The 25450-nt window shown below is 41.1% G+C and overlaps 1 protein-coding gene across 6 annotated transcripts in view; it reads right to left on the bottom strand.

Moving 5' to 3' along the window:
* Positions 1 to 25450, bottom strand: part of sh3bgr (SH3 domain binding glutamate rich protein) — a 77294-nt gene that overhangs the window by 10727 nt on the left and 41117 nt on the right. For 2 of the 6 annotated variants that reach the window (XM_008107512.3, XM_062975111.1), the window contains 5 exons: positions 24697 to 24771; positions 22017 to 22115; positions 19802 to 19831; positions 15967 to 16114; positions 4722 to 5331 (listed from right to left, as the gene is read on the bottom strand). In XM_008107512.3, coding sequence (XP_008105719.2) covers positions 16007 to 16114; positions 19802 to 19831; positions 22017 to 22115; positions 24697 to 24771 — 312 coding nt within the window. In that variant the 3' untranslated portion in view covers positions 4722 to 5331; positions 15967 to 16006. Of the gene's footprint in view, positions 1 to 4721; positions 5332 to 15966; positions 16115 to 19801; positions 19832 to 22016; positions 22116 to 24696; positions 24772 to 25450 lie in introns of those variants that run through there. The other 4 variants (XM_062975112.1, XM_062975113.1, XM_062975115.1 and 1 more) reach the window with 4 other exon arrangements.

The following is a 25450-nucleotide window of genomic DNA, read 5'->3' as shown; positions in this document are numbered from 1 at the left end:
ACCTCGTGGTTCTGCCAAAAATGGACCTGGATGCAAACTGAAACTTGGAAGATGCTGATTACTTGCCAAGACTGGGGTTTTCCTCCTTGTCCCTGGGGTTTCTAGCAACTGAGGAAGTATTTCCCTTTTATAATACTTTTGCTTGCTTTTTTAAGAACAACCTTTTGAACTTCAAACCACTTGCATGCTCATTGCCTCGGAATCCAAAAAGAACCTTTGCCTTTGGCAAAACAGGGAGGGAACATAGATGAAATAAAAGTAAGATCTTAAATTATGATTAACTGCTGTACTCTTATATTGTTTATATTGTAAAAGTTAAATAAAGAAGAAAATGTATATACAATGGAAGCAATTAAAAAGAAAAGATAAAAAAAGAAAATGGGAATTAATGGCTTCATACATACTGCTTAGCCAGGTTTACTTTCTGTAATTTCTTTCATCGCCTCTGTCAATACTGATGTTATTTTATCTTTAGAGCTTTAGACCATTTAGCAAGACAGTCAACTGCCTTAAGTGATTCATCTGTTTTATTGTTTCCTCTGTTTCTAAAAACTCAAAAATCTCATCATGTACTCTTTATAAAGTACTTAAAAGTCCTGACATTTTACTGACTGTAGTCTCTTTGAGGAAAATACAATTTCTACAAAGTTCTGGATAAAATGGTTTTCAAATGTACTTATTTATATCCTACCTACTTGTCATAATTTGTGCTCACTGTAGAGTTTAACATTTTTAGCTTACTTATTTCCCATTATTGAAATTCTTTATCATCTTATGGGGGAAAGGAAACACAGACAGATGGATAGAAAAGTTGTCTTTAATTACACTGAGGTTGCTAGCAACTCTTATACCATACAAGGCAAGAGGAAGAATAAACAAAGAACATGATGCCAGCCAGAGGCGGTCCAATGGTGAGGTGAATTAAGCGGTCTCTAGTGGCACATACCAACAGGGGGCACACTCGAGGAGCCCCCATGTAACCATCCTTGCCACCATCCCCTATGCTTTTTTCTGCTTCAGAAGCCTTGCGCATGCGCATAGGAGTCCCATCGGCCATTTTGGGCAATGGGACTCCTGTGTGCATGCGCAAGGATTTGATCGCTCACCCGGCACATAAGGCACGCAAGCTGCCCGTCCGCGCGAGCGATCGAAGCCCTGCACGTGCGTGCGTGCGCGCAGGAGTCCCATTGGGCTCTTGTGCGCAGGGCTTCGATCACTCGCGCAGATGGGTGGCACCCACCCACCCCCCACAAACCAGAGGCCATGGCTGCGGTGGCATGCGTGCCGACGCACACTGGCCTGGGCCTGCCTTCCGGGTAACGTGCACACTCTCACGCTGACTGGAAGGCGGGCCCACGTCAGCGTGCGCCTGCCCACCCTGCGTGCCGACGTGCACCGGCACACAGACCAGGCACACGCTGGCCTGGGCCCGCCTTCTGGGCAGTGTGAAAGCATGCGCCGCTGCCGCCGGTTTGTGGGGAGTGGGCAGGCGCCAAAATTTGGGGGGGGGGCTACCAGGATTAGGTTCGCCTACTACTCAGAATTACCTCGGGCCGGTTCTGATGCCAGCATTACATCTGATTTACTCTCCAGTGTCACTTGTAATTCATTTCAAATGTAGGCTAACAACAATAAAGAGAAAAGGCTAGAAACTTGTCTTACTTGGGCTCCAGGTTAAACAGGTAAAGTCTTGACTTTAAAAATATGTGACAAAAACATGTTCATCATATAATCACATTTTTGGCCTTATCTGCACTTCAGGTCTTCACTGACATGATTATAGGTAGTACACAGCTACATCACAGAACACATCACGCGACATGCAGGGCTTGAGGAATCCAAGGCCAAAGTTAAAATTGCTGGAAGAAACATTAACAACCTTAGGTATGCAGATGATACCACTCTGATGGCCGAAAGTGAGGAGGAGCTGGGGAGCCTTATCACCAAGGTGAAAGAAGAATTTGCAAAAGCTGGGTTGAAGTTAAATGTCAAGAAAACCAAGATCATGGCAACTACACCGATTGACAACTGGCAAATAGAGGGAGAAAACATGGAGGCAGTGACAAGCTTTATATTTCTAGGCGTGAAGATCACTGCAGATGCAGACTGCAGCCAGGAAATCAGAAGACGTTTACTTCTTGGGAGGAACATTGACAAAATAGTGAAGAGCAGAGACATCACACTGGCAACGAAGGTCCGCATAGTAACCTATGGATGCGAGAGCTGGACCATAAGGAAGGCTGGAGTGCCTTGGACCGCAAGAAGATCCAACCAGTCCATCCTCCAGGAAATAATGCCCGGATGCTCACTGGAGGGAAGGATATTAGAGGCAAAGATGAAGTATTTTGGCCACATCATGAGGAGACAGGAAAGCTTGGAAAAGATCATGATGCTGGGGAAAATGGAAGGAAAAAGGAAGAGAGGCCGACCAAGGGCAAGATGGATGGATGGTATCCTTGAGGTCACTGGGTTGATCTTGAGGGAACTGGGGGCGGTGACAGCCGACAGGGAGCTCTGGAGTGGACTGGTCCATGAGGTCACGAAGAGTCGGAGACGACTAGATGACTGAGCAGTAGCAGCACAACCACTAGTAGCTGTGTCAATCCAACACCTGTTATAGGTAGTTACAATCACTTCTGTGTTTAACAAAGTCAGATTCTCTTTGAGAGTGACAGTGAACCCCAAAGGCTCAATCAAGGGTAGCTGTTGACATAAACCTGGGGTCTCATTCAGCAAGGCACATCAAGAATAAGTCATCCAATTGAAGGTACACTTGGTAAATCTGTGGGATCAGACTAAGCACATCTAATGGTTTCAGAAAAGTTATGATCCTATTTATACACTATTCAGTGAAAGTGCATAAGTATTTTACACAAACTGGTGAAGTTGAAGCTTTTTTTGGACAGGACCCTTTTATTCCTGAGATACCTCATTAACTGTAAGACTATTTGGGAATTAATAGGCAGTGGATATATTAGTCATCTTAACCTCGGGTTTATAAGACATATGGATTTATTAATCAAGGGTCAAAACCTTTATACGTTATTTCCACTATGCTGTTGTAACTTTGTGGGAAAGCTACTCTGCTCGAAGGTTGTCAGGTTTTGATCCTGATTCTGATATCTAACCCTTTCATCCAACCATCATAATAATCTTCTGAAACTTGACACACTTCAGATGTCTTAGTTTTAGCTCTTATCTTCCCAGAGGAACTTGGCTCTTAAACATCTTAATTTAGGATGAAGGGAGTAGTAGTCAACAGATTTATAAGGCACAAATCCAAAAACTGGAGACAGCTCACAGTGCTGGGTTCTTGTGGTACCAAACAGTGAGGATGCTGAATTAGGAGTAAACTCAATGTTATGCAAAAGATCAATTATTTTAAACATGTCATTTCAAGTATTAATAACACACTGCATGGGGCAAATTTAGATCAGGGGAACTACACTGGGTAAGGATGTTTACAATTCTTCTCTACACACATTTCTCCAACTTCTGAGATTAACTTCAATTATCTACTACTTTTCCCAAAATATGTCTGTGTCTATATGTCTATATGTGTGTATATGTGTGTGTGGGTTTGTATGTTTTATTCAGAAGTAGATGTATTTGCATATTTTATCCCAAAGTAGCAGCTTCGTGAAAGGATTCAATCCCCCAGCAACTCTGGTTCCAATTTGTCTCACCTCAGCATAACTACAGTAGAGTCTCACTTATCCAACATAAACGGGCCAGCAGAACATTGGATAAACGAATACGTTGGATAATAAGGAGGGATTAAGGAAAAGCCTATTAAATATCAAAGTAGGTTATGATCTTATAAATTAAGCACCAAAACATCATGTTATACAACAGATTTGACAGAAAAAGTAGTTCAATACGCAGTAATGCTATGTAGTAATTTACGAATTTAGCACCAAAATATCACGATGTATTGAAAACATTGACTACAAAATGAATTGGATAATCCAGAACATTGGATAAGCGAGTGTTGGATAAGTGAGACTCTACTGTATTGATATGAAGATATTTTAAAGTGAAATATACTATTTATGGATCTCCAGCACAATTTCTACTCTGGCCCTCAGTTTTCTCATATCTGCCATCATCAACATATTCACCTAGCACAAAAGTTTTCTTCTGAGGAACCATGCTTGTTGTAGTCAAGGTGGGGAAACACTGTAAGATTGCTAATATTGCCAGCTCCTGACCTATATATATATATATATACACCTATTGTAATAATAAAATATGCTTTTTTTTCTGACAGCTCATAAGAGTTCACACAGGTGAAATTCCCTCTGGACTACAATTTCCCTACAATCTACTGAATTCCTCCCCATTCAGTGACACAGCAAGGATTAGAAGAAAATTGGGAAAAAAAGTGTTTTCCTCTAGCCACGTTTGAGCAACACTTCTTGTCCAAATATATGATAGTGGAGAAACAGGATATAAATTTTGATTGGCAGCAGGAGGAAACGGGTAACTTAACTTGCAGGCTAATATCTCAGAGTCTGTAATACTTTTTCAAAACCTCTGCCTTTATGAACAATGGAAATTATGATTAATGTTGTGCAAAGCTAGCAAAAAATATAGGAGCAAATCAGCGGGGGCGGTTCTTCCTCAAATAACTTTTCCTAGGGAACTGCATCAAATGTAATTTCAACTTTCTCTTTTGATCACTCAGTATAGTAAATTAATGCCTGTAGGAAACAAACAGATACTTGGCATGAAATGTGTTTATTTCAGTTAACGCTGTACATTAAAAATAACACACACTTCAAAGGCTAGTTTACAGATTAAAAGGCACATAGGTACACAGAGCTATTTGGGAGTTTCCGGTTCTGAACACCATCTCTTCCATGGGTTGCCACTGCATGCCTAGATAAGGCACAAACATGGAAACTGAAACAACCCCAATCCATGGGAATCTGTATCCTAAAATCAGATTCACAGCGTTGGTTGGTCATCAGGTTCTGAAGCCCTGAAGATCCATATGATACAAAGCCAGAGTATCATACACACAAACATGTGTGTGTGTGTGTGTGTGTGTGTGTGTGTATGTGTGTGTATGTGTGTGTGTGTGTGTGTGTGTGTATATGTGTGTGTGTGTGTGTGTGTGTGTGTGTGTGTGTGTGTGTGTGTATATATATATATATATATATATATATATATATATATATAAAGGCTGCGTGTGGGGCTGCTTGTTGTCTGAAGTAACATCTGTGCCAATATCTGGAGCTGGAGAGAGGGCAGCCAATGATGTTTTAATAGAGAGAAAATGGTTGTTTTAATCTTCATGCTGTGGTGACTGCCATGGGCTTCAGGTTCCTGTCAAGGAAATATTGAAAATATGATGTAAGTATCAGCCTTGTGCACAAGAGAGAAAACTCAGCCTCAGGTGATGCATAATATAAAGGCTACAAAAAAGAAAAAAGAAGGAAGGACAAAGGCATATCATTGAGTTTTTTCACAAACCAGTGAAACTCAGGGAGAGTTTGTGCCATGAGGCAAGGTGGCTTTTGATTATGGGAATGCAGACTATGAACAAAAACCCTTTGTTTGCCTTGGCTTCAATCTCAGATTGGCCCCGTATGGTAGGCTCTGCAGTCCAGCAGTGGACAAGATCATACATCACTTTTACCCATTTGTATATCTTACCACCGATCGTACAAAGAACATCTCACTTCAATTTAAATTCAGTTCAATAGTTTGGGCTGCAAAGCAGAGTTCACTTCACCCAGAATTCAAATCTAAGGTTGTAAATAGCCTTTTATTATCAATTACAGTTTAGAACTTTAATTGTATTAATTTCTACTTGGGCTAAGCCCCAGCACATCATCTTCCCAGACTGCAAATCAGAATTCAATTTATACATGTTTTCTCACAGGTAAATCCCAGTGCAATGCCCTCCTGGGCTGCAAAGCAGAGTTCAGCTCCCTGAAAGTGAAATCTCCATGCTAGAGATAGGCCTTTATTACCAATTACAGATCAGCAGTAGAAATAAAACAGTTTCAAGCCTGGGAAGCCCCAGGGCAGAGGTATCTTGTCCCTGTTTTAGAAACAATTAGCTATCAGCAACTGGAGTGAGTCATTGATAAGGGATACATACTGTGCTGAGCATCCTTGATATTTCACCTCTCTTTATGAGTACAGTTGTGCTGATTTGAAAATCCATGGTTCCATGATCATACTTCCACACACCCTACTAACATTGCCTTCCCAAACTACTGCTATTCCTTAATTTTGTATATATTTTATTTTAATGCAAATGTGAAAATCCAACAGGGAGGGAGAGAGGAGGAGAATCTCATTCCCTGACATCACTTTACTGCCAGTATGCTGGCACAGAAGCAGAAGGTACCTGTCGTACTAAAATAGGTGATGGGGGATTGAAAGCTATTGACAGGTTTTGCCCATTAAGAAGTAGGAATCATTGGGGTGGGAGCAAATCGGCAGCAAGATGCTATTATGTGAGAGGGATTGCAATGCTGGTTTGGCTGCTTCCTGCAATAAAGTCCTGAATCTGTCTCCTCTTTGAGCATGAAGGACTTGAATTCTCCCTTATAAAGCTGCACAATGGGATAACTACCTGGACTGTGGTTTAGTGTTTCTCCCCACTTAAAAGATACAATGAGCATCAGAGATGAATGGGAGAGGCATGAGCAAATACTTTGCAACTTTGCAATAAATATGTGAGGGGAAGTCATAGGGAGGAGAAAGCAAACTTATTTTCGGCAACTCTGGACACTAGGACGCAGAACAATGACTTTAAACTTCAAACTTCAGGAAAGGAGATTCCACCTGAACATTAGGAAGAACTTCTGAGCTGTGAGAGCTGTTCAACAGTGGAACTCTCTGTGGTGTGGTGGCTTCTTCTTCTTTGGAGGCTTTTAAACAGAGGCTGGACGGCCATCTGTCAGGGGTGCTTTGAATGCGATTTTCCTGTTTTATGGCAGGGGGTTGGACTGGATGGCCCACAAGGTTTCTTCCAACTCTATGATTCTTTGATTATGAGATTCCCTTCCCAAGACACATACTTCTGTCCCTTCATCTTGTTGAATGTACTCCACCCAACAGTAAGGGGACAGCACTAAGGTTTTAACCTGTGTCCTCTCACACTGCACTATTATGACGCTACGATTCCATTTTAACTGCCATGAGACCATCCTATGAAATCCTAGGATTTGCAGTTTACTTCTCAGCCAGAGATATGTAGTGCCTCTTATGAAATTACAAGCCCTGGGATTCTATGGGATGCATCCATGACTGTTGTAGTGGTAGTATGGTGCTACTGTTCGATAGAGCGAAAGGGATCCCATATCAGCCAGACATTTCATAGGCAGAAGTGCAAGAATCAGGGATTCTCCAACTCCTTCCTATATTGAAGAATGTTCCATGTGGACCAAAAGGGAGAAAGTAGTCAAGTAATGTATCCTCCTCCATACCTGTAAGCAAACATTTTCATTCCTAGATGCACAAGAGATATGTTCAGTACAGAGCTTGAAAAGGTTACTGTTGAATTATAACTCCCAGAATTTCTTGGCTTCTTTCAAGCCAGGGATGGTTGATCAGCAACCATGCTTTTCACGAAAGTAGCTCCTCTGGGCTCTGGTTCAATATATACTTACTTACTCAATGCAACCAGTTGGACATTATTTTCATGCTCACAGATATTTAGAATTTCTACTATTGCTATATTCTGCAGCTAGAGGCAGCAAGCCAAAGGCTATCGTTGCCCCAGCAGGAGTTTCCTTACTTGAGAAATATCCTGTCTTCGTTTAATTGGATTTACCCTCATTTAAAAACCAATAAAAGAAAAGGGCAGAGAAATAAACCAGAATACAAACTATTTAGGAATATTACAATTGTAAATTATTCTTTACCATATAAATAAGAAGAAAAATCACCTCCTTGCACTAATTCAGGAGTCAAATGCCAGGGCTGGCATATCTACAACCTTTACTGCATACCTTTCCTTTCAAATGGAAAGGAAGAAAAGTGGGGCAAGAAAAATCAGGGGGTGGGGGCAAAGGAAAAGTCAATATTCTCCTGAACTGAACCCCAACAGCTATGAATTAAGCCTCTTTCATACTGCACAATTATAGAACTTTGATACCACTTTTATTGCCGTGGCTCCACCTTAAGATATTGTGGGATTTGTAGTTCTCATGAGATTTTGGTTCTCGCAGAGGCAGAGGCAGCAGGAGGACATTTTTGCTCCCTGGCTTCAGGTAGGATTTGGCTAAGATTTGGCTAAGATTTTAAACTGAGTGTGGGCTTGGCTCCTGTGGTCAAAGTCTAACTGTTGTGTTACTGTTGTGTTGAAAGAGAGCCAGGTACTTAAGTTGATTGACAGCAGGCATTGTCCCCTGTTAATTGAGTTTCTGGGAAAGCTTTATTTGCCAAAGGCACCTTTACTAACTATCCTTTGCATTACATACAGGAAACAAAGCAACATAAACAAATACACAAAGAGGTGGTTTGTTGCACTCTGCACATAAAGTGCGTGCATATTACTTAACTGTACAAAGATCCCACTTGGCCACCACGCTCACCAAGAGATGCAACAAAAGCAAAACATTCCCATCACATGCACCAGCTGTGGCATGTTCCGCTTTTTCACACAAAAACTAGACAACTACAACTGCTCCAAATGCAAACAGATGACTCTGATGGAGCAGAGGATCCAACAGCTTGAGCACCGTATTAAGACCCTTAAGGACATTCAGGCACTCGAGCTCTTCTTGGACACTGCACAACACGCTGCTGTAGATCTGCAGCCTGCATCACACCAACACCACCAAGACCATGATCAGGAACCTTATGGGGAGATCAACTCAAAGGTAGACAACCCTCAGGCTTGGAAGGAGGTCACCCATAGAAAAAGACGCAGGACGAGGCAGCCTCCGCAGAACTCCTCTGCTCAGCTGCATTTACACAACAGATTTGAAATTCTTACATCATTAACATACAATCAGGAAACACATCTTGTGGAGGACCACAGTTTCTTAGATACCACTCAGTGGACCACCCTGGATCAATGCGCAGGGGATAGCCCTGATGGGGACAGTGCATCACCACAGTCACACTTATGTAATCATGCAAATGCTCCATCCCCAATCATAGACCAGGAGCAACAGGAACATCCTTGGGAGAGTAATGGGCTCTCGGATGTATCTCAATGGATTGTCATTGATGAATGCACTGGGGATGTTGAGGAGGAGGACAACACTTTACACCTACATGATTCACTTCAACAGGAACACTCTTCAGGGGACATACACACTGTCTTGCACGAAAGGGACCCTGTCAATCCTCAAAGGAAACAGGTCTTGGTAGTAGGTGACTCCCTCCTTAGAGGAACGGAAGCCATCATTTCCAGACCAGATGGGATGGCTCGAGAAACATGCTGCCTCCCGGGGGCAAAAATACACCATATCACTCAGAGGCTCAGCAGGCTCCTAAAGCCCCATCACCCTCCCCACCTTATGTTGATTCATGTAGGTACTATACATACTTTTCAAAAGATCACAAATGATTTTCGAGCTCTGGGAACAAAGCTAAAACTGTATAATGTACATGTGATCTTTTCATCCCTCCTCCCCGTTGTAGGACACGGCTCTACAAGGGCCGGAAAAATAGTACAGGTCAATAACTGGCTCAGAAAATGGTGTCAAGAGGAGCATTTTGGCTTCCTTGACCATGGTCTACTCATCCAAGAGGATGGACTACTGGCAAGCGATGGGGTGCATCTCACACAAGTAGGAAAACATCTTTTTGCACACAGACTCACAAACCTCATCAGGCGCACTTTAAACTAGATCCACTGGGGGAGGGGAACAACAGCCTGGCGAACACTATATTACCCACGACCACAGGGAACCGCCAAAAGGCTAAACGGAGGGCTGCACAAACACAGCAAGGACCAAGTACAGAGAGCACAATAATCCCAAATAAACAGTTCGAGGGGAGGTCACAGGGGCTTACATGTCTTTACACTAATGCTCAGAGCATGGGAAATAAGCAAGACGAACTCCAACTCCTAGCACAGCACCACACATACGATGTCATAGGCATCACTGAAACCTGGTGGGATGACTCCCATCACTGGAATTTAACCATTGAGGGCTATAACCTCTTTCACAGAAATAGAACAAAGGGGAGAGGAGGGGGGTAGCTTTATATGTCAAAAACAGTTACGTTGCAGAAGAAATGCAAGACTGTAATCCAGGAAACCAGCTTGAAAGCATCTGGATAAGAATCAAGGGAACTGGGACTCAAAAAGATCTTGTCGTGGGTGTCTACTACAGACCTCTGAGTCAGGATGAAGGACTTGATGAAGCCTTCTGTCAACAGCTGACCAAACAGGCACAAAGAAGAGATATAGTAGTCATGGGCGATTTCAATTATCCCAATATCTGCTGGAAAACAAACTCAGCCAAGAGTACAAAGTCCAACAAATTCCTCACTTGCCTTGCAGATAATTTTATGGTCCAGAAGGTAGAAGAGGCAACAAGGGGATCAGCAACTCTTGATCTAATCTTAACAAATGTGGAAGACCTGATCAATACAGTTGAAGTGGTTGGATCCTTAGGGGCAAGTGACCATGTGCTCCTGCAGTTTGCAATACAAAGGAATGCTGAAACTAAGACAAGTCAAACACGCATTCTGGACTTTAAGAGAGCTGACTTCCAAAAAATGAAGGAATTACTGAGCGGCATTCCATGGACGCCAATATTAAAAAACAAGGGACTTAAGGATGGATGGGAGTTTTTCAAAAGTGAAATACTCAAGGCGCAAATGCAAACAGTGCCAACAAAGAAGAAAAATAAGACAAGTGCAAAGAAGCCAGAATGGATGTCCAAAGAACTTCTAACTGAGCTAAAGCTCAAAAGTGACATGCACAAGAAGTGGAAAAGGGGAGAAATCACCAAAGAAGAATTCAAACGTATAGCCAACACCTGTAGGGAAAAGGTTCGCAAGGCTAAAGCGCAAAATGAGCTCAGGCTTGCCAGGGACATAAAAAACAACAAAAAAGGCTTTTTTGCTTACGTTGGTAGAAAAAGGAAGAAAAAGGAGGCGATAGGGCCATTGCAAGGAGAAGATGGGGTGATGGCGACAGGGGACAGGGAAAAGGCAGAACTACTTAATGCCTTCTTTGCCTCGGTCTTCTCACAAAAAGGAAGCCATCTTCAACCTCAGCAACATGGAATGGACGAAGGATTGGGGGAAATCCAACCCCAAATAGGGAAACAAGTTGTCCAGGAACACCTGGCCACTCTAAACGAATTCAAGTCCCCAGGGCCAGACCAGCTACATCCAAGAGTACTGAAGGAACTAGCGGAAGTTATTTCAGAACCACTGGCAATTATATTCGAGAGTTCTTGGAGAACGGGAGAAGTCCCAGCAGATTGGAGGAGGGCAAATGTGGTCCCTATCTTCAAGAAGGGAAAAAAGAACGACCCAAAAAATTACCGTCCGGTCAGCCTCACATCAATACCAGGCAAAATTCTGGAAAAGATCATTAAGGAAGTGGTCTGCGAACACTTAGAAACAAATGCGGTCATTGCTAATAGTCAACACGGATTTACCAAAAACAAGTCATGCCAGACTAATCTGATCTCTTTTTTCGATAGAGTTACGAGTTGGGTCGATACAGGGAATGCCGTGGATGTAGCGTACCTGGATTTCAGTAAGGCCTTCGACAAAGTCCCCCACGACCTTCTGGCAAACAAACTAGTAAAATGTGGGCTAGACAAAACTACGGTTAGGTGGATCTGTAATTGGCTAAGCGAACGAACCCAAAGGGTGCTCACCAATGCGTCGTCTTCATCATGGAAAGAAGTGACAAGTGGAGTGCCGCAGGGCTCCGTCCTGGGCCCGGTTCTGTTCAACATCTTTATTAACGACTTAGACGAAGGGTTAGAAGGCACGATCATCAAGTTTGCAGACGACACAAAACTGGGAGGGATAGCTAACACTCCAGAAGACAGGAGCAGAATTCAAAACGATCTTGACAGACTAGAGAGATGGGCCGAAACTAACAAAATGAAGTTCAACAGGGACAAATGCAAGATACTTCACTTCGGAAGAAAAAATGGAAATCAAAGATACAGAATGGGGGACGCCTGGCTTGACAGCAGTGTGTGCGAAAAAGACCTTGGAGTCCTTGTGGACAACAAGTTAAACATGAGCCAACAATGTGATGCGGCTGCTAAAAAAGCCAATGGGATTCTGGCCTGCATCAATAGGGGAATAGCGTCTAGATCCAGGGAAGTTATGCTCCCCCTGTATTCTGCCTTGGTCAGACCACACCTGGAATACTGTGTCCAATTTTGGGCACCACAGTTGAAGGGAGATGTTGACAAGCTGGAAAGCGTCCAGAGGAGGGCGACTAAAATGATTAAGGGTCTGGAGAACAAGCCCTATGAGGAGCGGCTTAAAGAGCTGGGCATGTTTAGCCTGCAGAAGAGAAGGCTGAGAGGAGACATGATAGCCATGTACAAATACGTGAAGGGAAGTCAAAGGGAGGAGGGAGCAAGCTTGTTTTCTGCTGCCCTGCAGACTAGGACACGGAACAATGGCTTCAAACTACAGGAAAGGAGATTCCACTTGAACATCAGGAAGAACTTCCTCACTGTGAGAGCTGTTCGACAGTGGAACTCTCTCCCCGGGGCCGTGGTGGAGGCTCCTTCTTTGGAGGCTTTTAAGCAGAGGCTGGATGGCCATCTGTCGGGGGTGCTTTGAATGCGATTTCTTGCTTCTTAGCAGGGAGTTGGACTGGATGGCCCATGTGGTCTCTTCCAACTCTACTATTCTATGATTCTATGATTCTATGATTTTAGAATTCCCTGCCACAAAGCTCTAGTTGCACCCCAAACACTGCAGGATGCAGCCATGGCATCAAAGTGCTACAAGATCACACAGATTTACCAAGAATCTAACATTACTGCTTGAAATTTATAGGTTTTTAAACAATGGCCTCTGAGATTGGAGTCCACTGGTTATTTTAGATATGAGTGCTCTTATGATGGTGACTAGACACTCTGAAGAGGGCTGATCAATATTTTTGCAAGGCATAAAGATGTTCCAGACATGCATGAAAGGTAGCAAAAAGTACTAGAGACAGAACGCCTATTGACCTTTACACGTGAAAGGGATCTAGGAATCTTAATCGACCACAAACTGAACATGAGTCAACAGTGTAATTCAAGAAGGACAAGCTGGAATGTGTCCAGAGAAAGATGAGCAAAATTATGAAAGGTTTGGAAAGCAAATCCCATGACGAACGGCTGAGGGAGCTGGGTATGTTTAGCTTGGAGAAAAGAAGAGTGAGAGGCAACATTAATAGACATGTTTAAATGGCCCAGAGAAGAGTGGACATGATAGTCTCATTTAAATATTTGATAGAATATCTCACTGAAGGTGGGGAGCAAGTTTGTTTTCTGCTGCTCTGGAAACTAGGATTCCACCTGAACAGGAAGAAATTTCTGGCGATAAGAGCTGTTTGGTAATGAAATATGTTGCCTCGGAGTGTAGTGGAGTCTCCTTCTCTGAAGGTTTTTAAGCGGAGGCTGGATGGCCACCTGTCAGGGGTGCTTTGAGTGTGTGTTCCCGCATGTCAAGGGGTTGGACTGTATTGCCCTTGGGGTTTCTTCCAACTCTATGATTTTATGATTTAAAGTGGCAGTTTAAAACAGTAGCTGGCACCAGTCTACCAATGGATTGTTCTGAGCCACAAAAAACTGGGAACCTGAAATACCAAAGACTGTAAACTTATGCAGGTAAACTCAGGGAAACACAGTAGGCCTGTGTGATCAATGAAAAAAACGTTTCAATACTCATTACTAAATTGGGGGGGGGGGGAAATAGTTTCTAAAATATCATAACTATAAAGATATAATGAAATTTGCATTACTTTTTCATTATGTAATTGCTCATTATGTAATTGTGCAAGTGGGGAAGTTTTCAGGGCCCCTTTCTCTCTCATTTTTAGAGCAATTAGGATGAAACTTGCTAGAACACATTTACCAGTCATGGTCCCACCCACCCCCACCCCCACCCCCAAAGTTTTGATATGTTTCGCACATCTACTGATTTTTGGGAATTTGCCAAAGTTTTTATAACATTTTTTTTTAAAAAAAAACCTATAAGACCTATCTTTTTGAATATCTATTTTCAATGATACAACATAACCAGGGCATCATTCCCCCCAAGTTTCAGAAAGATTTGCACATCCACTGATTTTTAGGGAATTTTAACCAACATAAACTTAACAGTGCTATTTCACTGGAAGACCCAGTCCAACCTCCCTCTGCCAGGCAGGAATAGCAGTCAAACCAGCAAAGAACTGGTGGGATCACAAACCTGCAAAAGTATTGGAGAATGAGCACGCAAAGATACTGTGGGACTTCCGAATCCAGACTGACAAAGTTCTGGAACTCAACACACCAGACATCACAGTTGTGGAAAAGAAAAAGGTTTGAATCATTGATGTCGCCATCCCAGGTGACAGTCGCATTGACGAAAAACAACAGGAAAAACTCAGCCGCTATCAGGACTTCAAGATTGAACTTCAAAGACTCTGGTAGAAACCAGTGCAGGTGGTCCCGGTGGTGATGGGCACACTGGGTGCCGTGCCAAAAGATCTCAGCCGGCATTTGGAAACAATAGACATTGACAAAATTACGATCTGCCAACTGCAAAAGGCCACCCTACTGGGATCTGCGCGCATCATCCGAAAATACATCGCACAGAGAATGAACACCAAAATTTTCAGGGATGAATTCTGGGAAATGTAGTTTGGGACGGCAAGGATCTCTGTGACAGATAATTCAAATGGCCCCGCCCTAAACTACATTTCCCAGAATTCTGCTTGCTTCCTGTGTTAAAGCCTTAACTGTAAGTGTGGTCTCCGCTTGTCTCTCTGGGCTGGCCAAGTGCCAGAAGGGTTTCTTCCTTGCCTAGCCATCCAGCCAGACATCCCTCCTTCCCTCTCTCTGGTCCAGGGCCCCCCTCGGTGCCCCATTTGGGGAAAGAACTGGGCTTCACCCTCCACTCCGGCCTCATCCTCCTCCTCAGGGCCCTTTTGGGGAGCCAAACCCAGCCCTTTTGTGGGAGAAGCGGTGCCCACAATGGAGACCTGAAGTCATTTACAAAGCTTACATAACTCTTCTGAAAAGTCATAGATCAGTGTTTTGAATCTCAAGTTTTTTGCATGGGTGCCCCTTGCATTTCTTAATATCATGTTGTATGTATGAATCTTACGACAAATAAGGCACAAATGAAATTTTGCTCAGCCCTAACACATAGTGTTAAAAAGAGGAGGGGACATATACATGCATGGAAGCTCTAACCACAACATCCTCATGCATTTTCAGCTGCTTTTTAGACACAAAGAATAAATTAATTTACATCTCTCTTTCTTCCTTTACTCCTAGGTGTAAATAAATAAAAGCTTGTACAGATTGTGTGCATGTGTGTTTGTATTATAAAAGGATAAATGTCACTTAAGTATGAACCCAACGGATTTGTAATCAAGTCCTTTTTTCAAAGGTTTCAGATTAGGGATTTTGTGCAATCCACACCTCAATTATAATGACTGAACTATTTGACCAGAACTTTCAGTTCAATTTTACTTTTCTTTCATTAAAAATATGGACACAATCTAGATAAGAGAAATAGCATTTAATTCCCTCAATTACAGCATGAGAATTATACACCTATTTTACCTCTTCCTATGAAAAACAATAGGTCAAAACTGCTTCATGTGATTGACTCATGTTCTAGCTTTCTCCTGTTAGTAGTATGCAATCCTTACTTTGGAGAAAATAAGTGATGGGTGATATTTAGATGTTTCTATTGTCTGCTTAAAAGAAGAATGAAATTATTCATTTTTAAGATAATACAATAGAGAGTAAGATTTATAGGTAGAAGCTGAGATCAGATAATTGGCATAATTACCTGAACAATCCTTTTGAAGGAAAAAAATCATACAAATATACTAAGATTCCTCTTCTTCCTCGTCTTCTGCCTCTTCTTCTTCACCCTCCTCACCTCCTTCCTCCTCCTCTTCTGCCTCTTCCTCTTCTTCCTGGGCTTCTTCTGCTTCCTTATTTACATAAAAGAATGAAAAAATATTGAAACAATGAAAGTGAAAGAAATTACTACATCTGACATGAGTATTTTCCCTGGTTGAAAAAAAGTTGAATAATTTCCAAGGAAACTTGTCCTCAAAATATACAGAATTGTAAAGGTAAAATTGTGTCAGAAACTACTTGAGAACATACTGCAAGTCACTCCTGGTGTGAGAGAATTGGCTGTTACAGAGACATTGCCCAGGGGACGCCAGGATGTGTTAGCCGGGAGGCTTTTCTCATGTCCCCGCAAGCTAGAGCTGACAGACAGGAGCTCACCCCGTCTCATGGATTTTAACCAGCAACCTTCAGGTCAGCAGTTCAACTGGCACAAGGGGTTAAACCACAGCTCCATAAGGGAACAGATAAGCAGGGCCCAATCTAAGGTGCATCTACATTGTAGAATTAATACAGTTTGACATCACTTTAACTACATGACTCAATGCTATGAATTATGGGAATTGTAGTTTTCTGAGGCTTCAGAATTGTTTGGCAGAAAAGACTAAAGGTTTTGTAAGATGACAGCTCCCATGAATCCAAAGCAATGAGCCATGGATGATAAAGTGGTGTCAAACTGCATTAATTTGACAGTGTAAACATACCCTTACAAAGGGCTAAAAATAGTTTATTCCGATTTCTAACCCTCACATGACACACAACATCTATTTCCAGAGCAGTTGAAGATCATTACAGTGTTCAAGGATTGTAACTCAGGATAGAACCAACATGGTCTTAATCCAATATTTTCTTTCCTTTCATCTTTTGAGGAGACACTTTCCTCCTCAAGTGAGTATACAGAGGTGGCAAGGGTCACTGCCATAATTTGATTTCTATTCCCTTTGCTGGCAAGCATTCACATGTTTCTTGGCTATTTTTCACATATTTAAAGGTTTGCACATGTACACTGTTTCACTCCATTATAAAACTGGGAAATGGTAGCCAATGCTGCTTCTAGCAAAGGAATCAGTAGGTGGACTGTTGCCTGGAGAAGAAATGAAGCGGAAAAATGCAAAAGCTGTTGAAGTCAAATTATCAAAAATTAAATAATACCAAAGAGATTTTTTTGGAAATCATTGAAAATGGGCAAAGGCAGGCTGTGAATAAATACTGCACTAAAGTCAAATTTTCTACGTACAGGGTAGGGGCTCAGACTTCTTTTACCACATCATTTCCACTACTGACAATTCCCTTGATAGACTAGGGGCCAAGTTCTGATTTCTGCTTTTTTTTTCTTTCTTTTTTTTTTTGGAAGGGAGACCAAACGTATCTGACATAAACAGTATGTAAAAGGTGAAGTGCAAATTAATTGATGTACCAATTCCTGAGAGAAATGACATCCAATCAGGGGAGAGGTTCCACTATGCATATGCACATAGCTACACACTTTCACATGGCACACCCACAAATGTCAACCACAAATGGTTATTAACTGTAGGCAAACCCTGATATATTTGTTTTAATTATCTTAGTAAACAAATGAGCTTTACTTCCATACCATCTAAATGAACATGGCCATGTTTTTGGAGGGATGCCACAGGCCTAAATACCTTAAAGTCACCAGATATTTTCTGATCTCAGATGCTAATCAGAGTCACCTCTAGTTAGTACTTGGATGGGAGATCATCAATGAATATGAATCGCTGTAAACTATATTTCAGAGGAAAAATTGGCAAGTATTCCTTGCCTAAGAAAATGCTCTAAAACTGATGGGGTCACCATAAGTCAACAGGTGACTTGAAGACACACATACACACAATGTGGGTGTTTTCAGGCATTTGGATTAATGGGAGAATTGTTTATATAATCTCAGAGTTGCAAGTTTCTACAACAAAGAAGATAGATACTACCCCTCTTAAGAACTACTCCTTGAAAATTAGTTTGACTGAAAATGAATGTACGGTAGATTTGTTCAAGTATGTTCTCTAGTGAATTTACAAAGCTGAAGGTTAGCTATTCACACTACACCATTAGAGCTTTATGAGTCCACCGTAACCTTTGTGGTTCTGTCTGAAAGAATCTTGGAATTTTTAGTTAGGTCAGGCTCTAAAGCTCTTTGTCTGTGGTTTCTAACTATCCCTCTCTATAAAGTCCAAACTCCACTATGGTTGCCATGGCAGTTGGTTATACTGCTGTGATTGTGTAGTGTGAAAGGGTTCCCTGCTGTGTGCTGGAGTGCTTTCTACTTAAAAGGCCGTGTTAATGTACTCTAGGCTACAAATAAAATTGTTTATAGTAAGATGTTCAATACTTATTTTTCTTAATGGCTAAAAGGAAACAGTAGCCAAACCTGCATCTTAAAATTCTGCCTATTCAGATTTTTTAAAACCTATATTCTACATATTGCGCATAAACAGCCACCTTAATTTTTGCTTTGTCATGAAGAATCAAGTTCTTTATAAAGGCATATTGTTCTCTCCAACTTTTACCATTCACTTCACTTGAGTTTTTAGGAGACATTGTTCACTGCCTAGAAAAGTTACTTTTGTGACTACATCTCCTAGAATCCCACACTAAGTATGGCCAGTATTCTATACCAATAGTATTTGTGATTCTAGCTGGAAAAGTGACTGAGTTAATGCGGGCATCGTAGTGTTTTTTTCATTTTAATCAGTTTTTTAAAAAATGTTATCATCCTCCTCTCACTGATCTTGCTTCTCTTAAAGCAGGATTAAGTCACTTCATTTTTAGTTGCAAAATGTGAGAAGATGGAAAGTTTCCTTAAGAAGCCCCAGAGATAACAGTGGCTGGGATTCTAGGATGTGTAGCCAAAAAAGTAATCTTCCCAATATGTGAGGTCTAAACAAACTCTGAGAAAGAAGGAGAAAGAGTCAGGTGGCAACTTCATGAAGGAGAAATCAGCTGGCTTATGAAAGGCTAGCAAGGTAAGTCATAGAATGACCTCATCCAGGATCTGGCACCAACTCTGAGCCTGTCAGCTGGGAAACCCTTGAGACATGGCCCTCTGAAATGGAACCACTCCTCCTTTCCAGTTCTAAAACTTGCCAACGATGTTTCCCTGATGTATTGTCTCTCTTTTCCTTGGCGTACTTCATAATCTCCAGGATATGCTCACTACTGTACAAGGAAGAACTAAGTGAGAGGTGACAAAGTGCTAGGCTTCAGAGCTGAGCAAAGGGCTCTCTGCTGATCATCATAGGACTCAGACTGGATACAAAGTTTGCTGGATCAAGTTGTTTGCTTGGTGCTGTCCAAGGTGCTGAAAATTTATCTCCATGCTAACTAGTTAATTCAACCACCCTCAAGTAACCCTTATGTCTATCTCAGTGGTTCTCAAGCTGGGGTCCCCAGATGTTTTTGGCCTTCAACTCCCAGAAATCCCAACAGCTGGTAAACTGGCTGGGATTTCTGGGAGTGGTAGGCCAAAAACATCTGGGGACCCCAGCTTGAGAACCTGGCTTTCTACCTCCAGTTGCAGGACAATATGGTATACATGCAGGTGTGCACACACACATTTATACAAATGTATGTCTGGGGGGCATCATCTGAAAACTCTTTTGTTAGGATAAAACAAATATCAGGATGAATTCATAAGTGTTGTTTGTAAGATTTTAGTCACAATTAGGTTTGCATATTAAACTTAGGAAAAGAGAATGGTAAAATAAAAGAGCATGCTGAAAGAGCATTCAAGCTTGTTACTATACTTCTGTCACTGCTTGTTCTTTGCCTTCTTCCTGAAAAATAAAAAAATAAAACCATTCTTAAAAGGAGATAAAAAGAAAAAGGGAAACAGATGACAATTTATGACAAAAGTATTCATAAGATGACTCAGGAAACTGTTCAACAGAAAAATCTTATTGTTCATTTTAAGTCTTACTATGTTAATACCAATCTAAATGTACATTGAACAGGAGCTGCAAAGAAGCTCGAGAGTTTTCCACCTATTTTCCCACATGACACCCAAATTTGAGCATATACTGTAATATAAAGCATGTTATATCTGGTCTCTTCACCAAAGAAAATGCCAATGCAATTGGAACAAAGGTGTCAGAGAAATAGCAACAAAGTCAAACAAATTAGCTTCTGGGGTGTTTTACAGTTTCTGGACTGCATGGCAACCACAGATGCAGTTGAAACATCAGGAGAAAATGCTGCTAGAACATGGCCATACAGACCGGCAACCACACAACACCCCAGTGATTCTGGCCGTGAAAGCCTTCAACAAATTAGCTTCTCTCTGTGGTCTTTGTAAAAACAATAAAGTGACCACATCCTTGAAGATATTTTTTACTCTCCCTGTCCACGGCTGAAATTTAAGAAATCTCAACAGACAGAGTAATTTTTCTTATTTATTTATTTACAGTATTTATATTCCGCCCTTCTCACCCCGAAGGGGACTCAGGGCGGATTACAATGAACACATATATGGCAACATTCAATGCCAACAGACAAACAACATTCAGTTTTAGACAGACACAGAGGCATTTTTAACATCTTTCCAGCTTCACGACTCCGGCCACAGGGGGAGCTGTTGCTTCACCGTCCAGTAATGTCCTCTAAATACCATCTACCCATATTTCTAAGATTTCTCAGATCATTTGTGAAAGACAGATGAAGATAACGCGTGCAACTGAGGACAATTCCAACATGCAGAGATTGCCTCTTCTGAAAACATGTTCATAATAATCATCCTGGCTCTACATATATTCATTCTATGGCTCCTGCAGGCGCAAGCCACTAAGGAGAGTTCTGTTTATATTGCAAGCTCATTTTATTCACCCATAGCATCTTCCAGAAATTACATTTTTACTGCTTTTCATTTTACAGTGGAATTCAGAGCAACCTCCACATTACTTTATATCTACCATGACAGAGCAGCTGCAGCTTTTTGTGTTCATTTCCCTCTCAGCATGCAGCAAAAACAGAGAAAGAAAATTCTCAGAGTCAGCTGCTGGTACTAGATTATTATATGATATTCCAAGGAAAAGCTGTTTGTTTCTCAGCAGAGGAACAGCTGTGGGTGCTAAATAAGCAAGATAATGTCAAAATTGTCTGCTGGATGCCAACTTTCAGATGAGTTTTCACAAGGTGTTTTTAGAAACAACTTTGGGATGATTTAGAATGTGCTAAGTCTGAGTTTGATACAAAAACCACAGCAGAGGAAGTAATTTATGAAAGCCACATATACAGTACATTCTAACCAAAGTAGTTGGCACCTATAAATCCCAGCTGAGATAAGATGTGAAAAACAGTATAAACATCTCTTACAAGAACAGCATTACTGTGTATGCTATAAATTTCTAAAGTAAGCTAAGATGTACACATACTTTTCAAAAAAAAAACAACAGCAGCCTCAGCTGCCTCCATGGACATATATTGAGTGAGAGATTATAATGGTTTGTGTTGTGTCTCTGTGAAGTCTGTTTCACATCTACTGAGTATCACTTAATGTTGCTTAATGAGAAATAAGTATGTTACAAAACAAGATAAAATGGAATCAACTAAAACTTGATACAGAGGAAAAAGTATCTTATTAAAATATTTTTAAAAGTTATATATCCTTTCTAACACAGCCAAATTGACACTACCAGTGGTCCAGAGGGAGAAAGAAGGAACTCCCAAAATTTCATAAGTATATCATACCTTAAGCAAAAACAAGCAAAAACTAAAGTGGAGAAGGAAGCTTCTTGCTCAAAAATAGCCTAGTGAGATCTGAGTATGCTTCACAGACACATAATGACAGACAGGCTAGGGGGTTAATAAGCACTGAAAATATAGGAGAAAGGAATCAAGCAGCTGAAATCCTGAATAGTAGTACTATGTGCTAATATCCTGTTTTCTGAGTCACATGCAAATGATTCCATTATGTAAAGTTTAAAAGGACAACAATGAAGAAGATGAGGACATAAAGAAAATTACTTGTTCTTCTGTCACTCTTTCTGCAGACTCTGCCTCTGCTTCCACATTGTCTTCTGTGTGTACTTCATTCGCTTCAGTAGCCTCAGACTTTTCAGTTTCCTGGCAACAAAGTAAAGAACTGCATGGGTGACGTTAGTCAGCCAAAAAAGGGAAGAAGAGGAATAACAGTGGGAATAAAAGTAAATACAACACACTCTTTAAATCATATAGCACATTTCATGATTGCCTGGTCAACAGAATAAATTAGCCACTTGTTTATTGTTTATTTCTGTATCACCTTCCAGCCCACAAGGCTGTCAAGGCAATGAATAAAAAAATCAATACAAAAACTAAAATATCTTTAAATATTATAATGCTCATTTATAAAATCCCTAAAACAGACTAAAAACAATCCTAGAATCAGGTTTTAAAACAACATTTTCAAAAATTTAATACCATATAGAATTACACTGTTTTGGCTGCCTGTCACAAGATAAAAAGAAACGAGTCTAGCCCAGGCATAGGCAAACTTCAGCTCTCCATGTGTTTTGAACTCCAACTCCAAAGGTATATCAGAATCAGGATCATAATCAGCACTGGCAACTTATTGATGTATTTTCTGCCTTTTCCCCCAATAATGGAGTCCAAAACAGATAGATGTTGGGACATGCAACAGGGGCTCCTCTGAAGATTTCAAATTTCTGGAAGGCTAATATGAAAGGAGGTGGTCTTTCAGATATCTTGGATCTAAGTCATTTAGACATTGTAGGTCAACACCAGCACTATGAATTGATTCAAAAGCAAACCGGAAGCCAGTGCAGTTATTGCAAGACAGGTGTCATATGATTTCTAAAATGCACACCTGACACCAATCTGGCTGCTGCATTTTGCTTCTGAATGTTTTTCAATGCCACATAGAGCGTATCACGGTAATCTAATGGAGAGGACACTTAGGCATGAACCACTGTAGCCAGATCCTTTATCAGGTTTGTTTGCCAATAATTTAAAATAATAGTTGAATGAAGGACTTCCCTCTTTGCAGCCTGGTCCCCAGTGACCTATGTTCTCCACACCCATCAAGGTCCCCTTTTCCTGTTGTGTATACACACACACACACACACACACACACACACACACAAACGGCAGCTGTAAAGCAAAAGGCCAGACTTCCAACTGCCTGCCTGCTTCATTCTTTTCTCCAGAAGACAAGAATATGGTAGCAGACTGTATTTAGAGAACGAAGTTGATGGATAACTACAGATCAGGTACTTCATTTCTCTCTCCATGATCACTAACAGCAATAGAGAGGAAACAGAAAAAGGGGCCCATCTTCTGTCAGTCTCTCAGTCATTTTGAGAAGTGAATGCAGAGTGACCAGGTAGCTGCCAGTGAGAGCTATAGAGCAACCTGGAGAGGGCTGAAACAGTGTGTAAAAAAAAACTGGGATGAACTGGACAAGCTGAAGAGTGAGTTGAGGGTTATTGAAGGAACAACCTTTGGGACAATCTGGGGTTGAACAGGATGACCAAAATGGCAGGGAAGGGAAGTTAGTATGTGTTTACTTGTGTGGTGGGTGCATGGTTATGTATCTAGGAACAATGTCTGCAAAAAAGGGGGAAAAGCTTACAGCAGACTTTAGAGGGAGGCAGTCTTAAAAGAGAGTGTGTGGAAATCCTGTGCATTTTTCATGTGGGATAAGAGGAATAAAGGCTTGTAGGTAACTGGTAAGGAGAGAGGACTGTGAATACAAAGGGATGGGTATATGTTCGTGGAAATGAACCCCCACCTATGGCTTGTTTTCATATTTTTGGTCAGGTTTCTTGTCATCCAAGCACATCAGTTTGCTCTTCTGGGAAATATTTGTTTTATCACTAGCCGTGCTCATCATAGCAACCAATTTTTATGAATGGGCACCTCCCAGGATATCTATTTTGTGCTAGATTGATAATATTCAATTTCAAACATGTTCAACAATCTCAAAATATGCATTGAGGAGGTACACTGAACAAGCTGGAAAAATCATTAACTCCACATACACAGCCTGAGATAGACTGGGGAGCTATTCAAAGTTGTACAGTGTTTCTGTGGGATACCAATATGGTTTCTCATAACCATACATTGTTTATTAACTACAGTCTGTTATAGAATTTTTTCAAACATATTGGCTTTCATTCACCCAAAAACAGGCATTTGTCAGTGGGTATAATATTCTCCTATGTGGTGTATAAACTCTTCTCTAATGTTCAGCAAATAATTCCTATTGCAAGCAGGATAGCATGGGCACACAAAGCAGAAGCTATGTTTTATTTACAGGGTTGTTGTATGTCTTTCGGGCTGTGTGGCCATGTTCCAGAAGTATTCTCTCCTGACGTTTCACCCACATCTATGGCAGGCATCCTCAGAGGTTGTGAGGTATGCCTCTGAGGATGTCTGCCATAGATGTGGGTGAAACGTCAGGAGAGAATACTTCTGGAACATGGCCACACAGCCCGAAAGACATACAACAACCCTGTGATCCCGGCCATGAAAGTCTTCGATAACACATATGTTTCATTTACTTAGACAAGGTCTATAAAAGCACTGTTGCTTCTCACTTCAACAAAGCAACACACACACACACACACACACACACACACACATATATATATATAGGGACTAAAGGTGAGGATTATTACACAGAAGGATAAGACATGGATATTACTTCTGCAGTTTTGTTCTCTTCTCCTGAAACATCACCATTTGGCACAGTTGGTTCTTCCTCAATAATTCGCCCCTCCTGTATGTCAGAAGAAAAATATATTTTTAAAACTTCACAGAAGTCTACTAAAACAATAGATAGGTCTAGACCTCTGAAACTAGGCCTCCCTGTGGATGTCAAATGTGTGGATGCTCAATTCCTATTATATATAAGGTGTAGTAAAATGGCATCCTTTATATAAGATGGCAAAATCCAGATTTGCTTTTGGGTCTTTATTTTTTTGGAGGGAGGATATTTTCAAGCCAGGGATAGTTGAATCCATGGATGCCAAACCAATAGTTATGGAGGGCGAACTGTATACCCATACTATTTCCAAACTCTGCAATGAGACCTAGAGGATATTTATGTTCTTTAAATTCTCATAGAAGCAGGAGCCAAAGTGGTGTGTGTTTCTCCCACAGGGTTGTCCCAAGACATTTTGCTTGTTCTTTTTTTAAAATGGGGGTGGGAGATGCAGTACTTTTATTTTTATATTTATACTTTAAATATATTTTAATACCTCAAAATTACTGCTTTGTAAATAGGACAGCCTATTCAATTGTTTGAATATTTGTTATAATAATTCACTGTATTTTTGTTTGTTTGTTTGTTTACTTTTGAAAACTACATTGCAAACTGTTTTGGGTCCCACATTGGGGGAAAAGTGGGATGGAAATAAAGTCAATAAATGAAATATGGCACAGGAGAAGTACCAACT

The sequence above is a fragment of the Anolis carolinensis genome, chromosome 3 (assembly GCF_035594765.1).
Source record: "Anolis carolinensis isolate JA03-04 chromosome 3, rAnoCar3.1.pri, whole genome shotgun sequence".
NCBI lineage: Eukaryota > Metazoa > Chordata > Lepidosauria > Squamata > Dactyloidae > Anolis > Anolis carolinensis.
The sequence above is the reverse complement of the archived record's forward strand: the minus strand, read 5'-3'. Positions and strand labels throughout refer to the sequence as shown.